The sequence below is a fragment of the Lycium barbarum genome, chromosome 5 (genome assembly GCF_019175385.1).
Source record: "Lycium barbarum isolate Lr01 chromosome 5, ASM1917538v2, whole genome shotgun sequence".
NCBI classification, from domain to species: domain Eukaryota; kingdom Viridiplantae; phylum Streptophyta; class Magnoliopsida; order Solanales; family Solanaceae; genus Lycium; species Lycium barbarum.
This window is the reverse complement of record NC_083341.1, coordinates 128,218,850-128,235,618: the sequence shown is the minus strand read 5'-3', so window position 1 is coordinate 128,235,618 and position 16,769 is coordinate 128,218,850. Positions and strand designations below refer to the sequence as shown.

Sequence of the window (16,769 nt, the reverse complement as noted above, 5' to 3'; positions counted from 1 at the left end):
TTAAATTTTGCCCTTCTGACAGAAATTTTGCCTTCAGACAAAATTTACATGGTGCAGGCAGAATTTCCGTCCATGCAAATTTTGCCTGTGAGGCCCAAAAGACAGAATTTTGCAAAGTCTGCCTTGCGAATTTTTTTTATTTTTTTTACTGAGCTGGGGTTCGACCCCGCAACCTTGGGGTGTTAGGCGAGGGGTAAAACTTAAAGACCACCAATTTGAACGGGCAAAAATTAAAGACCAACAAAAAAGAAGGACAATCCGCGCAAACAAAAGATGTTTTAGGAGCAAAAAATCTGGAATAAGGCCTTGTATCAGGAGCTAATAATGGGCAATTGGCAGGAATGTCCTTATTTTGGGGTGGTCTTTAATTTTTGTCCAGAAAATTGGTGGTCTTTTTTCGCTAAAAATTCTTTGGTTTCGGGTACGAACCCCCGCTCAATCAAAAATTTAAAAAAAAATCACAAGGCAGAGTTTTGCAAATTCTGCTCTAAGCCAATTTGGCAAAATTTGCGATTTTTTTTTACTAAGCTGGGGTTCAAACGCACAACGTCGGGGTATTAGGCGAATGGCAAAACTTAAAGACCACCAATTTGAAAGACAAAAATTAAAGACCACCCCAAATGAAGGACAATCCGCGGAAAAAATGAATTAAGTAGCCCAAACATAGATCTAATTTGAGAGCATTTTTTTGTGCGGAATGGCCTTCAAAGGCACTGGTCTTTAATTTTTGTCCCTCAAATTAGTGGTCTTTAATTTTTGCCCTTCGCTAAAAACTCCTTGATTCCGGGTTCGAACCCCGCTTAGTCAAAAATTGAAAAAAAAATCGCAAGATAAAGTTTGAATTCACAAGGAAGAGTTTATCCTCAAACTCTGCCTGATCAGGCAGAGTTTAACTGCAAACTCTACTTGATCAAGTAGAGTTTGGGGCAAACTCTGCCTTAAGGCATAGCAAAACTCTACCTTAAGACAGAATTTTGCCTTATACCTGAAGGCAAAAGGTAGAGGTTTGCATTAAGGCAATTTTTATTTTTTATTCAGTTAAAATTTTGCAAAACTCTGCCTTAAGGCCTAACTTTTGGCCGAATAGGCCTAATTTTGCTACGAAACTCTGTCTTGTGAATTTTTTTTTTATTGACCGGGGTTTGAACCCAGTACCTCGGGGTATTAGGTGAAGGACAAAAATTAAAGACCACCAATATGAGGGGCAAAAATTAAAGACCAGTGCCTTTGAAGGACAATCGTGCAAATGACCCATTTGAGAGGGCAATTCGCAGGAATGGCCTTATTTAGGGGTAGTCTTTAATTTTTGTTCTGTTACACCCCGTAGTTTTGTACGTTGAGATTTATAAGTGTTGATTGTTTTAAGTATGGACACTGGGTTACCTTCAAGAATATATGAGATTATATGCGTCAATCTTATAGTTATAAGGGTTTAAGTTCATATAATAAGCTATGAGAGGATTGGAGAGCAAGTGAATCAAGGAAACTAAGTCTGTTGGAACTTTTGAGAAAATATGAGGGGCAATTTTGGTCCAACTTGGAGAAATAATATATTTTAGTATATGAGGAGTTTTGATACAAAGCAAAAGCATAAATTGAAGTTCAGGAAGTCTAGTTTCCAACGCAATAAACCGCTCGTCGATAGGACATCGGAGTAGAGAGTTATGGACGCTATAAGTTAGGCTGCCAGAGCAGAAATTAACCCTTCGCGAACGCGAAGAGAGGTAGGGATTAGGGGTGGGCATAAACACCGAAAACCGAAAAACTGGACCGAACCGAATTAATTCCGTTTTTCGCTTTTTCGGTATTTCGGTTCGGTTTCAATTTTTTTTAAATAACAAATTAGGTGTTCGGGTTTGGTTCACCGATTTTTTGGTTAAACCGAAAATTTACAGGTAAGAATCTTTTACTTTTGTTTCTATTTGGGAGTATGGTAGATCTACTATATAGTGTATTGAGATCATTATAATTTTGTCTACTGCATAGCACAGTATGACTCTGAATATTGTGAATAAGAGTTCCCGATGGAAGCAAAACCAACTTAATAAATCAACCTTTCTTTTTAATGATGATTAAGCACCCTGTTGCATGTGCAAGGTAGAAACAATGTTATAGGCTCAGCTATTATCAGTCTTGTTTTTTTTTTCTTGTATTACTTTTTAGTTTTTTTCTTTGAAAGTTTAGTGAGATGGTGATTATAAGAATCTGATCAAAATTCATTTTCTATCTTTGTGCCTTGGATCATATAGTGTTCCTTTTTATGTTGTGGGAACAAGTTACTTGTACTAAGGTGCTTAAAGTAAAAAAGAAGGTTCAAATCTTAAAGGAAATCTTACCATGCAAGAGGAGGAAACTAGCACGAAATTTGTCACATCTCACATATCAATTCTCCCTTGGATTATTTTGAATTTTGACCATTTTAAGAAGTGAGATCAAAGTTAATTAGCCCAGTTCCTACCTTCAGTTTAATAATTGGTGTCATCAACCTCTAAGGACCAAGAGGCATTTTGGACATGTAATAACCAAACATATTTATATACTAAAACTTGTAAAAGAAAGCTTCAGCTAGAAGGTGAATGCAGAATGGAAGCAGAATATTGAGGAGCTTAATGGCATGTCGTCTGTTAAAGAAAGTCCATTTTACAAGCAGAAAAACGAATTAGAAAAACCAAAATCGAACCAAACCGAACTTTAAAAAACCGAATTGAACCGAATTAATTCGGTGCGGTGTTCGGTGTCCACTTTCAAAAAATCAAAACCGAAAAACCGAACCGAAGTTTGAAAAAATCAAACCGAAAAACTGAATGCCCACTCCTAGTAGGGATTAACCCTTCGTGAACGCGACCCAAGGCCGCGAACGCGAAAGGCAAATCCTAGGTCGGTGGAAACCGACTCTAGAACCTTATAAAAGAGGGTTTACCCCCTCATTTTCCATCCCAACACCACTAAACTCCTCCCAAATTTTCTGGAATATTCCCCCAACTTCCGTCCATCAAATTTTAGCGCAAATTAAGTGGAAATCTCCGGATTTAGGTTCGGACAGCGTATAGTTGCAATTATAATATCGTATTGCGGCGAATCTGGGCTTGGATTCAAGGTGAAAAGTGAAGATATTGTGGTTCCAACGGAAGTAAGGTATGAATCTTCCCTTATTAATATTGATTTAGGTTTATTTATGGAGATAAAGTTATTAAATAGTCGTATAACAAGTTGGTTAGTTGAGAAATTTGGAAAACATTGTGTGGGATGTTTTAGGGAATAAATTGGTATGGATAATGGTGTTGATGATGTTGGTATTGTTGTTGTTGATTGATTGTTGATATTATGATTGCGGGCTAGGCATATAAACAGGGGAGATGTTGCTCGAATTTCGGCAGATTCTAAATGGATTTAAAATTGAGGGCTTAAGACGAGCGTATGAGAATGAGCCTAACAATAGTGTGAATTGTTTTATATGTAGATTACGAGACTATGAATGATCTTAAGTAAATTGCAAGACAGGAAGTAAGTTGGAAAGTCGAGAAATAAGCGTCCAGGTATGTTAAGGCTATTTCCTTTCTTTCTAAAGGCATGATTCTTTTTCTATGAATGCATTCATGGTTTCCGTAATATCCTTATTTCCAAAAAGCTAGAAGTTCATGATTGTCAAAGTTCTTATGACGTTAAAGATAGATGTTTTCTATAATGATAATGATGATTTCTAAAGATTCCAAAGCCTATGGATTTGATGCTATTATGAGATTATTGAGCTTATTTCATAATTTTCTTAATTTTATGCATTGTTGTTGATCTCACCTTATGATAATTGTTCCTTCAAGGTGAGATATAGCGATGATGATTGTTCCATAATATAAATCAGAGGCCACCGACCTTACGTCACTCCGATAAATAGTAACTTTTATTGGGGCTCTCGTGCATGCTATTTACATTATGTATATGTAATATAACATATGAAATATGGATCAGGTCGTACGTTCCTCGACACTAACATATGAAATATGGATCGGGCCGTACGTTCCTTGGCACTAACATATGATATATGGATCGGGCTGCACGTTTCGCAGCACTAACATTTATATTATATAGATATATGTATGAAAATGTTTTTATTTATTTTTTTAAAAAAATCTAGTATGCATGACCTCCGCCTTAAGAGGCATCCAGATGTACAGGTTATCTCTTTCTTATTCCATGTTACTTTTCATATCTATATTGTGTTGTTATTCATGCCTAACATACTCAGTATATTATTCGTACTGACGTCCCTTCTTGTGGACGCTGCGCTCATGCCCGCAGGTAGGCAGGGAAACGGATCAGACCCGTAGGTGTTTTATCAGCGGATTCTCAAGAGCACTCCACTTACTTCGAAGCTGCAGTCTATTTGGTATTGGTCCTTATGATCATTTGTATTCTATGTAGAGGCTCGTAGACGTGTGTGTACAGGTAGACGTTTTATAGCTCCACCGGTTCATATTGTTGTATAATATATTGGTAGCTTTGTCGGCTGGTGATGATGGGCAAAGTTGTTGATGATTATATAGAGATGCACCGTTATGTTGTGGTATATGTCCTTATAGGTTATGACAATCATGAGCTACTTTTGGGGTTCACCCAGAAATGATTATGAGATATATGCTTAGAGGTACTCGGTAAGTTAGCTTCGGGTGCCCGTCATGGCCCTCTGGTTGGGTCATGATATGTTCTTCCCAAAAACTTCCCGTGTTCCAACTTCGAACCCCCGATCAATCAAAACTTAAAAAAAATCGCAAGGCAAAGTCTTGCCTTCAGGCATAAGGGATTTGCCTTGAGGCATTTTTTTTTTTTTTACTCAACTGGAATTTTGCAAACCTCTGCCTTAAGGACTAACTCTAACTTGCGATTTTTTTTTAAGGTAGAAATAACCCGAATAGGCCTAATTTTGCTACGAAACTCTAACTTGCGATTTTTTTTTACTGAGGCGGGGTTCGAACCCAGAACCTCAGGGTATTTTAGGCGAAGGGCAAAAATTAAAGACCAGCGCCTTGAAGGGAAATCCGTGCAAAAGTGAATCTGAGATCAGGTAGAAATAACCCGACAGGTCACTTTTCGGCCTTATTTTTAAAAATTGTCATTGTGATGAAATTTTAAATTTATAAATGAAACTACCAGACAATGTCAAAACATACCTCCAAGATCAAAACACCTGACATTGAAACTAGCCGGGAGATTAGCAATAATAGGCTATTTCGTCTTATTGTTTAAGTTTTAATCTCGTTTAAATAATTTGTGCAACAATAACTTCTAGGTCATAACTTAGCTGCGAAGTGTGCAACTCGTGGCAATCACCATGAGTTCTGATGTTTCTGATAGATGGTTTTGCAACGAGACTTGAAGAGCAAAGGGAGTTTATTGCAAATTGTCATGTTTCTGATCGATGGGTTTGTGATGAGTTTTGGCGTATTACCAGGACTTTAGTACAAATTGTGTTGTAGCTTTGGAATACTAGAATTTGCAAAAACAAATAATCACCAGCATGCTTTTATTTCAAAATTCGTCAAATCAACTCCAAATTTGAAATCCGACATTCTAATACCAATCAAAAAATTTCAATGGTCCAATTTAAAATCTAAACATTCGAAAGTCGATAGATTCATTTTATTTTTTTCAATAATCAAGCTTAACAAAATCTGACTATAATATTTTTTAAATATCTTCAACTAAACCAATCCAAATTAACTACATATACCTAATGATTTTCAATTTTCTAGAACACTTATGAAGAAGATGGAGAAGGAGGAAGGAATAGGAGGAGACAAGTTTGCATATCTAATTGGGATAAGGCACTATTACCCCCTGAACTATACTCGAAGTTGCTACGACACGCCTTATCTTTCTCTGCGTCCTATTACCCCCCTAAACTTATTTAAAACAGAATATTTACCCCCTTAAATGCTGATGCCCACTCTCATATGGCAGATGAAATACAGTCTCATTGCCACATGTGTATTTATTGCTTTTTGTTTTTTTTTTTAATTTTTTCAGCTTACTTATCAATTTTTTTTAAAAAAATAAAAAACTAAATTTTCTTTAAAAAAAAAAAAAAAAATTAAAACCCCTTTTTAAAAAAAATTTGAAAATTTGATTTTCTTAAAACCCATTTTATTAAAAAAAATGAAAACATGGATGAAAAAAAATAAAAAACTGAATTTTCTTTTAAAAAAATAATTTTTAAAACCCCTTTTTAAAAAAAAATTGAAAATTTGATATTTTTTTTTTAAAACAAAACTGAAAACACGATTTTTTTAAAAATATGGAAAAATGGATTTGTTAAAAATATGGAAAACTTGATTATTTTTTTAAGATGTCTTAAGAAATCTTGATTTTCATGATTTCATTTTCTTAGGACACTTTTATTTTTCAAATAAAATCAGGAAAAAAAGTGTTTTTCTTGTCAAAATGTGAAAAAACTGAATTTTTATAAAATTTTGGAAAAATTAATTATTTTTTTAAAATGTGGAAAACTCATTTTTTAAAACTAGATTTATTTTCATATAGAAAAAAAATCAGTTTTCCAAATTTAAAAAATGTCCAATTTTTTAATAAGAAGACTCAGTTTTTCAGATTTATTTTCTAAAAAATATTTTTCATATTTTTTAAAAATAATTCAGTTTTTCATATTTTAAGAAAATACAGTTTCCCGTTTTGTATGTTTCTCACTCTCTCAAAGAGAGTAAAACACACTCTCCTTGCCACGTCAGCACTTTGGGGGGTAAATATTCTATTTTAAATAAGTTTAGGGAGGTAAATATTCTGTTTTAAATAAGTTTAGGGTGTAATACGACCCAGGGAAAGGTAAGGTGTGTCGTAGCAACTTCAGGTATAGTTCAGGGGGTAATAGTGCCTTATCCCTATCTAATTTGCTATATCATTTTTAGGGAAAAGGGTTCAAAACACACTTCAACTTTGGCCGAAATTGCTACAACACACTTCAACTTTGCAAGGGTCCTATGACCCTCTGGACTATTTTAAAGTGGAATTATTACCTCCTTAAAAAGTCAAAACCAAATTTATGTCCAGGGGTGGAATACACGAGTCTGACACTGTATTTACCATTAATTTTTTTTTCTTCAGAATTTTCCCTACTTCTTCTTTATTTCTCTACTCTTTATATACCTTCTTCCACCATTAACACCCAACATCTCAATTTAGACCTTTACTACGTAGAGGATCTCACATTAAAATCCAACAAAAACATCTCAAAAACTTCCTTTTAGACTAAATTAGCAGAAATTCCGTTGAGAAATCCAAATCAATAGAAAACCCAAATCATCTGAAAAAGCAAATTCACATTTCCGGCCATCATCCCGATTGATCGGAAGATTCGGGACTCCGAATTTTATTTGATTTTATCTTTTGGGTTTCAAGGGACAAAGAGAAGAGATGAAACCAAAGAAACAAAGGGGTCGCCGGAATTGAAGAGAGAGATGGCGGTGCTCGGCGGATTTTCGATTATTCAACGGCGATTAATTTGTTGAAAACTCATAGGTTGAGTTCCTTGAAAGCAAACTTGTTAAAGAGCATCAATACTTCATTTGTTAATGGTGGTTGAGAAACCCAACAAAGGGGATGAAGAGAAACATATGAAAAGGAAAATGAAAACAAGAAAAATAGATATTTCTAAAAACTACTTATAAAATAAATTTTAAACATTTTCATTTCTTCTCTCACTCTCTTAGAGAGAGTGACATACAATCTCTTTGCCACCTCAACATCTAGGGAGCTAATAATTCCACTTTAAAGTAGTTTAGGCAGGTCATAGGACCCTCACAAAGTTGGAGTGTTTTATAGCAATTTCGGCCAAAGTTGTAGTGTGTTTTGAACCCTTTTCCCTTATTTTTGCCGAGACAAAAGTCAAAACCAGACATAACTACATGGGTTGTAGTGGATGGTTCGAGGTCCCTCCATCCTTATTCATAAGTCTCGGGTTTGAGCCTCAGAAAATCTAGATTTAGACCGGCCCCAATATGAATACTGAACAGTGAATGGAAACTCAAAAAAAAAAAAAAAGTAAAAAGAGCACCCAGTGAAATTTAGTGAAACTACCCCATTTAGTAGTGGCTATATCTGGTGGACTCATTGGGCCAGAATTTGGGTGGGCCTCTTTATTGGTTGTTATCAATATTAGAAAGTGTGGCCCAAATTTTATAGGTGGGCCCTGAATGAACAACTATCATTTTTTTGTGCAGATTGGCCTTCAAAAGCACTGCTCTTTAATTTTTACCCCTCAAATTGGTGTTCGCCTAATACCACAAGGTTCTGGGTTCGAACCTCAACTTAGTAAAAAAAAAAAGAAAAAAGAATTTCGCAAGGCAGAGGTTTGGATTCACAACAAAACTCTGCCTTCAGGGAGAGTTTTATAAAACTCTGCCTGCAAGTAGAGTTTTGCATTCAAAATTCTGCATGAGGCCTAACTTTGGCCCGAATAGGCCTAACTTTGCTACAAAACTCTGCCTTGTGATTTTTTTTTACTGAGCCGGGATTCGAACCCCAAACCTCATGGTATTAGGCGAAGGCCAAAAATTAAAGACCACCAATTTGAAGGCCAAAAATTAAAGACCACCCCAAAATAAGGACGTTCCCGCGATTTGCCCAACAACTTTGGGCAATTTGCAGGATTGGCCTTCGCTGGGGGTGGTCTTTAATTTTTTCCATACAGGCAGAAATTCTGCCTTAAGGCAGAATTTGCATGGGCAGAAATTCTGCCTGTGCGGCCCAAATTCTGCCTTAAGGAAAATTTTGCTGGACAGATTTGCAAAATTCTGCCTCAAAGTTTGCCTTATGAAATTTTGCCTTGCTAATTTTTTTTTCTTTTTTTAACTGAGCTGGGGTTCGAACTCACAATCTCGGGGTGTTAGGTGAGGGATAAAACTTAAAGACCACCAATTTGAAGGCCAAAAATTAAAGACCGCCCCAAACGAAGGACAATCCGCGCAAAAAAAAAAAAAAAAGTCTGTATAGCAATCATCACATGTTGGGTTACGAATTATGATTCACGGATCCAACTCCTGCTGACTTCTGGGCCATTGGGCTGTATAGCAAATTCACTTTCAAAATAGTCCAATGTTTGCACTTCTCGTTTCTTTGTAGGGGTCGTTTGGTTAGCAAATTATGTCGGTCTAATAATGATGGAACTATAATACAAAAATCAAAATAATAATAATAATAAATTAATAATAGTTATATTTTTATTGGTAAGTACTTAATTTATGAGATAAAAAGAAATATACGAAGTATAATATAAAATATGTATTTGGTTTAAACTAGGATAAACTATAACTTTCAATTTTAACCTTGTCTTTTAAAATAAAAAAATTGAAAGAAAACTTTTGGAGATGGATAAATGTGTCATTTTGTTATTTTATCCCGGTATTAGTAATCCCGGGCATATAAATGTGATATAAGAATAATACCACTATTGTGGTATAAGCAATTCAAGAATTGCTAATTCCAAAATCTAAAATAAACTCAAACATAGGATAAAATTATCCGACTACAGTATTCATTTTGAAATTATAGTTCCTTATCCCACCAACCAAATTTCCAAACGACCCCTAAAAAGATTATAAGTTGAATTTGGTAGACTGGAGGAGAAGATGCAACATCCCACGCATGGGATGAATAGGTTGTTTAAAGTATTTCACAATACGCGTAGACTATCGATCGTAGCCGTTGTATTAAGATTTTAAATACCATATGCTACTTTTTTATAACAAAAACAAAATAAAAACTGAAAAGATTTTAGAGGACAAGGATTTCCCAAGAAAGGTTGCTACTTTTTCTTTCATATTCAGATGCACACGAGCATTTTTTCACTATTTGATGACAAACATATTTCTTTATTACTAGGAGCAGTAGCTATACAGATTTCTCATTGATATTTTCCTATCCATATCATCATGCACGTAGCGACGGAGCATTTCTCACTAAAAAGGTTCTTCATCAATTATATAGGCATAAAAATTAATCTTATATATATATATATTTATATATATATATATATTCCAATAAAACAATTAATTCAGATAATTCCCATCCACCCCTGCCATCAGGAAGGTTATAATTTGCCTAACTCGTTAACCCAAAATTAATAACAATGTCATATTAACTTTAGAAATTAAAAACCATCTTGAAATTATAAAGGATCATTTTATTGTAGAAGTTTTAGAAACCCAATGCCAAGAAGTTAATGAAGCTACTAGCTATGTGGCTGAAAAATAAAGCAGAAATGGGAGACATAGGATGATAAAAAGGACTATTATTATATATTTATAGTATAGTGAGAACAAGATCTGCCATTCTATTAAATATTATTGAGAGGTGTGAAATATGGGAGGCAAAGAGGAGAAATTATTGGGGACAAAGTCTGTCAATTTCTTAAATCCATTAAATTTCAGTTTTTTACACAGTATATGGTATTTATGTGATGCTTTCAATATGTCTTCTTACACATCCAAAACTTCACGTTTCTTATAGTTCTGATGTTTCAAATTTTGTTTTGTCTTTCACCCTAAATGTCTCATCATAATATTAAGTCAAAGACTCGAGACATGTTTAGGATAATATAACCATTTGTAAGTTGACAAGAATGGTTATATTGTTCACGATCATAAAAATATGGTGTTATCCCACTATAGCACTAATTATTATGACTCACAGGAGTTAACAAAAATGTGCTGACTTAACTTATTGGGTGTGCACACAAAATTCTATAATGGCTGTTAGAAAGAAAAAAGAAGTAGGTTTAAGGCTTTTTGGGGAAATTTGTACGAGTTGGTGATGGTATCTATTAGAGATTAGCCTAGATTATTAAATGAGTTTGTTAGAGTTGGTTAGCATGGGAGTTAGAGAAAGTTAGTCAGTTAAATAACATGAGTTGCACATGTATGTCAAATTGTATAAAAGTTGTGCATCTTCATTATGCACATACATGAAATGAAAATATCCCCTTTGTTCCTTCGCAAGTATCTCTAACTAAATGCATAACTGTTTGCCCTAGAAATGTATCCATAACAATGGAGGATTAGCTTGCATAGATTCGTATCACAATTCATAAATTGACATGGTATTAGAGCGGCGATTTCTAGATAGAACCGACAATTGAAAATTGAAGTTTCTGGTTCGAATTGAATCTCAACAATAGTGGAATTGACAGTTGCAACACTCGAACACAATCATCCTTTATATCTCCACTCTTCTGACATACCAGGTGTAGCATTAATTGCGGTTAAACTCACAGGTCCTGAGAATTATGGATTGTGGAGTGTTGCGATGAGACTATTACTATTGGTGAAGAATCTAAAAGTCAATACAAAGAAGAATTGGTTGATCAGAAGGAGAGGTGTACTGCGGTTGTTCTCTCTTGGATTAGTAGTACAGTAGCACCTGGATTGATGACTACTATAGTTTATGCTTCAAATCAAAACGAGTGTGGGAAGATTTCAAAGGAAAGGTTTGCAAAATCAGACCTCACAAGAGTATATCAACTATGGACAGAAGTAGCAACCTTGAGACAAGGTACTGATTCTGTAACTGTCTACTATAGTAAGATGACAAACTTGTGGGATGAATATGATATGATAGTTCTAGCTCCTGCATATGGATGACCTGAAGCAAAGCCATATGTAGAACATGTATGTCAACAGAGATTGCTGATGTTTTTAATGGGATTAAATGAATCAGTTAGTCATGTGAGGAGTGACATTTTACTTAAAACTGATGTTCCAAGTGTAAATCAAGCTTATGCAATAGTGACACAAGAAGAAAGCCAAAGATTGTTAGGTGTAGTAGATAAGCACAAGGAACCTCTCACAATGATGGCACGAAGAGTATATGGTTTTAAGGGAAAGAAAACACCAGGTGCAGGATGTGAAGTATGTGGATTTAAAAATCACCTAACAGAGGACTGCTATAGAGTAGTGGGATATCCTGTTGAATTTTAGATCAGGAGAAGGAACAATGCACCTGGATCTTATCAAAACAATGCTGGTAGTTATAGAATAAACACTCAAACTCAACAAAGAACAGGCAACTTCAAACCTTATGCCAACAATGCACAAGTTGATAGACAAGTGCAAGACCTTGAGCTTTCTGAGAAGGAGCATAATCAGTTGAGAAACTTGAACCTGGATCACAATGTAGGACCAAGTAAGTGCAAAGCAAATTTGGTAGGTAGTGTATCTTTAGTGCCAAATTCTACTACATGTAATTGGATTGTAGATTCAGGAGCAACACACCATATAACTTCCTGTAAGAGCTTGTTAGAAGATTTGAAATGCTTAAAGGATTATGCATCTAGTACAGTTCAGTTACCTACAGGAAACAAAGCACAAATAACAAATACAAGAAATTCAGTGATTCTGGGAAACTTAACAGTAAAGGATGTTCTACATGTTCCTGACTTCAAATTCAACCTTCTCTTAGTTGCTAAACTAACCAAGGAACTACAATGTAGTGTTAGTTTCTTTCCTAACTTTTTTGACCTGCAATCTCTTTACAGTGGCAAGGTAATTAGGATTGGTAGAGAGTCAAATGGCTTGTACTTGTTGAGGAGTGAAATAAAAGCAACTGTGGAGTGACAATAAAGGACACTAGTTTGACTGAACTTTGACTTGGTCACCCATCTATCAAAGCAATGCAGCACACTTATACTCTCAAGGATAACATAAATTCCAATGATCTAGATTGATGTTAAATTTGTCCTGTAGCTATGCAAAGTAAACTGAGTAAATTGACATTTCCTTATAGCTTAAATAAGTCAGTTTATATCTTCCAGCTTATACATGTAGATGTTTGGGGTCCTTACAAGACTCCAACTTATGATAAGAAACAATATTTTTTTTACAGTAGTTGATGATTTCAGCAAATTTACTTGGATGTTTTTACTTCAATCTAAAGCTGAAGTGTGTTTTGTTTTAAAAGACTTCTTCACTATGGTTAGTACTCAATCTGACGTTAAAGTGAAAGTGTTAAGATCTGACAATGGTACAGAATTTTTTAACTCAAAATGTGGAGACTTGTTTTCTACTCTTGGAATTGTTCATCAAAGCTCTTGTGCATATACTCCACAACAGAATGACATTGTGGAAAGAAAGCACAGACACATACTGGACACTACAAGAGCTTTGAGAATTCAAGCTGGTATTCCCATCAGATTTTGGGGACACTGTGTCAAAACTGCTACTTATCTAATCAATAAGCTTCCTACTGGAGTTCTAAAAGGAAATCTCCATCTGAAATACTATATGGAAAGCCACCTAGAATAGATCACTTGAAGGTATTTGGATGCTTGTGCTTTGTCATAGTTCTACCAAGATTAGACAGTTTGCTCCTAGAGTTAGGAAGACAGTTCTTATGGGTTATTCAGAGACACAAAAGGGTTATAGATTGCTAAATTTAGAGTCTAATGCTTTTTTGGTAAGCAGAGAAGTCACCTTGATATAGCATATTTTTCCATTCAAGACAAACACAGGAGAGTGTAAAGACTTGTTCATGTCTTCAGATTCTCTAGGATCAGTTCCTAGTGTCCTTGATGATGTTCCAAGGGCAACACCTTCATCCATAGACCACACCACACAACCAGATCAAGTGACTACATATGCTCCTGATATACCTATTGAGCAATTGCCTCCAGATCTTATGGAGGGTCCTACCATGGTTGAGTCAACCACAAATACTATAGATGACACAGATCAAGCAGCAACTTTAGTTGATGCTGTAGCGGAAGTTACTGATATCCCTAACAACACCATCCCTTCTGAAAATTCTAGTAGGCCAAGTAGAACCCTAAAGATCCTATTTGGCATAAAGATTATGTTTTGCAGCACAAGGCTAATTCATCTTGCTTATATCCCATTAGAGATTGTTTATCCTGCTCTCATCTTAGTGTTGCATATCAAGACTATATTGCTATTTTTTTTAGTTGCCCTTGAACCATCTAGTTTCACAGATGCATCTAGGCATGAACATTGGGTTGAGGAAATGCAAGCAGAAGTGGATGTTTTGGAGCAGAATAAGACATGGGTAATGGTTGACTTGCCCTCTGGCAAGAGAGCTATTGGTTCTAAATGGGTGTATAACGTGAAACATAAGGCAAATGGTGAAGTAGAAAGATAAAAGGCAAGATTGGTAGCCAATGGCTATAACCAACAAGAGGGATTGGATAGTCATGAAACATTCTATCCAGTGGCAAAAATGGTCATTGTCAGGACTGTTATAAGTGTTACAACATCACATAACTGGCCCTTATACCAGATGGATATTCATAATGCTTTTTTGCAAGGTGATTTATCAAAAGAAGTTTACATGGAGTTGCCTCTAGGTTTTCAGAGGTAAGGGGAGTACAAGGCGTGCAAGTTGCTAAAATCACTTTATGGTTTAAAAAAAGCCTCTAAACAGTGGAATCTCAAGCTTGTGTGACACCTCGTATCTTTAAACTAAGTTATGTTCATGATTCAGGGACTTAGAAACCAAGATGGAAAATGTTGGGATTGAAAATTAGCCTCAGATCGTTAAATTGACGTTTTACGTCATTTGTACGGGCCGTACTTTGAGGACGTACCTCACAAGGGAAACTTTGAGGTTTCTGATATTTAACATTCCAAGTACGGCCACATTGTACTGGCCGTACATCGTGCCCGTACCTCACTAGAGAAAAATCGAAGTTACTGGAAACTGCCATTCCAGGTACGGGCCATAGTGTACGGCACATGGTGCCCGTACTTTTCCCATCTCAAAAAACTGTATAAATACGGGACTTCAGTTCTTTTTCTTATTTTTCATATTTCAAGCCCTAGGACGAAGTGTTTCTCCTCCCATCACTCTCATACGCTAAGGTAAGCCTATTCCAAGCCTTTCAAGTGAATTCTAACCTATATCCATGATTTCTAAATAAGATTTCATCATTCCTAACCTAGGGTTTTGAAGAAAACCCACCACAAGGATTCAATACTAAGGCTTTTGGATTTCTTCTCAAAGTTCAGACTTTTATACAAGTTTTGGAGCGTTATAGGTATGTAGGGTTTCTATCCACGTGTGGGAACATCATTGCTCGCCACGTTGTTCCATGATTATACGAAACTCCACTAAAACTAGGGTTTCCAGTCATGTTCATAATAACCCTAAGTGCAGGTACCATGATATACCATGTTGTATTATTATTTCGTTATTGTGTTCTTAATAGTCTACTTTGGTTATTGAGAATCTATCCGTAATTCATGAAAACCCATACTTTGCATTCCATGAGTTCTTAAATGCAAGAGATGAACTTTCATGTTTATTTTCATGAACTTCTACATGCTTCCATATTTTCATACAAGTTACCCCAAATATATCTATCTTCAGGTTATAATACAATCATGAATCATGTTTACAATCATGTGTATTTAATTCATGGGCTACTAAGCCAATTATATCCATGTTCATGTTTTGGGAGTTGCATAAATTATCGAGAAGGCTCAGATAGCCTGAAACTACGTATGCTAGCGTAGGATAAGGATCGCTTCGCTCAGTTAGGACGATTCCTTCATGTTTACCCATTGCGGGTTATTAGATCCATTCATGTCATGTTCATGTCTCGTACCTTGACAAGGTATGAGATGGCTTAGCTGATCGGGCAGAGATCAGACGCCACGTGCTCACATGGTGGTTACGTATCGGTTATACTAAGGGTGTCCCACTTAAAATGTTTTACTCATGTTATATATATATATATATATATATATATATATATATATATATATATATATATATATATATATATATATGTCAGATGATCTACATGTTCATATTCATCTTACAGTTATAGTTTCAGTTTCAATTATATTATTTCATGTGCCATGTTTATTCCATTCAGTTGCTTTACATACCAATACAATTCAAGTGCACTAACGTCCCCTTTTATTTACTGGGGGGCCTGCGTTTCACGATACAGATTTACATGACGACGGATTAGCTCGTTAGGACATTACTCGTACCAGCTTTTAGTGAGCTTCATCTATTCGGGTGTTATCTTTATTTATTTCATTTCAGTTATGCAGTTAAGGCATGCCGGGGGCCTTGTCCCAGTAAATAATTTAGCAGTCAGACTCATGTCAGAGGTTTCATAGACTAGTTTAGTTATGTCATGTCAGATGTTCAGAGTCGTATAGCCAGCATTGGCTTAGTACTTAATATATTTTTAGTTCTTTCAGCATCATGTTTAAACAGTATTTTTATTAATATGTATGATGACTCATGTTATTCAGACTATCTGCGTTTATATTATATTTCGCATCAGTTCATGCCCCATGTTGATTCAGCAAGCCATGCGGTTCACTTGGTCACATGCACCAAGGCACCGAGTGTCGTGTTATGTCCAGGCCATGGTTCGGGGCGTGACACATTGATCACTGCAGGATATGCTCAAAGTTCCTATGATCATTCATTATTCACAAAAAAAGATGGTACTGACATAGTAATTGTGTTAGTATATGTTGATAATTTACTTCTCACAGGCAGTAGCATGAAGTTGATTCAGGAACTGAAATCAGTCTTGCATAGTCACTTCAAGATGAAGGACCTTGGAGATCTTAAGTATTTCTTAGGAATTGAAGTGTTGAGGTCAAAATCTGGGATCTTACTTACTCAGAGAAAGTATGCTCTTGAGTTAATATCAGACTCAGGTCTTGGTGGAGAAAAGTTTGCAAGCACACCATTAGAACAAAATGTGAAACTCACAACTGTGGATCATGATG

General features: G+C 35.6%; 1 protein-coding gene across 1 annotated transcript; it reads left to right on the top strand.

Annotated features, from left to right (window-relative positions):
• The first annotated feature begins 13,320 nt into the window (after positions 1–13,320).
• Positions 13,321–14,151, top strand: LOC132639781 (uncharacterized). The gene is made up of 2 exons (XM_060356204.1): positions 13,321–13,452; positions 13,498–14,151. The coding sequence occupies exons 1-2, from the start codon at positions 13,321–13,323 to the stop codon at positions 14,149–14,151; spliced, it is 786 nt and encodes a 261-aa protein (XP_060212187.1).
• Positions 14,152–16,769: the final 2,618 nt, after the last annotated feature.

Bases quoted from the DNA above. Each gene is read 5' to 3' on its own strand.
- LOC132639781 (XM_060356204.1), top strand. From the start codon at position 13,321: ATGCTTGTGCTTTGTCATAGTTCTACCAAGATTAGACAGTTTGCTCCT. The intron at 13,453-13,497 runs GTAAGCAGAGAA...TTTCCATTCAAG, and splicing joins TAGAGTCTAATGCTTTTTTG to ACAAACACAGGAGAGTGTAA.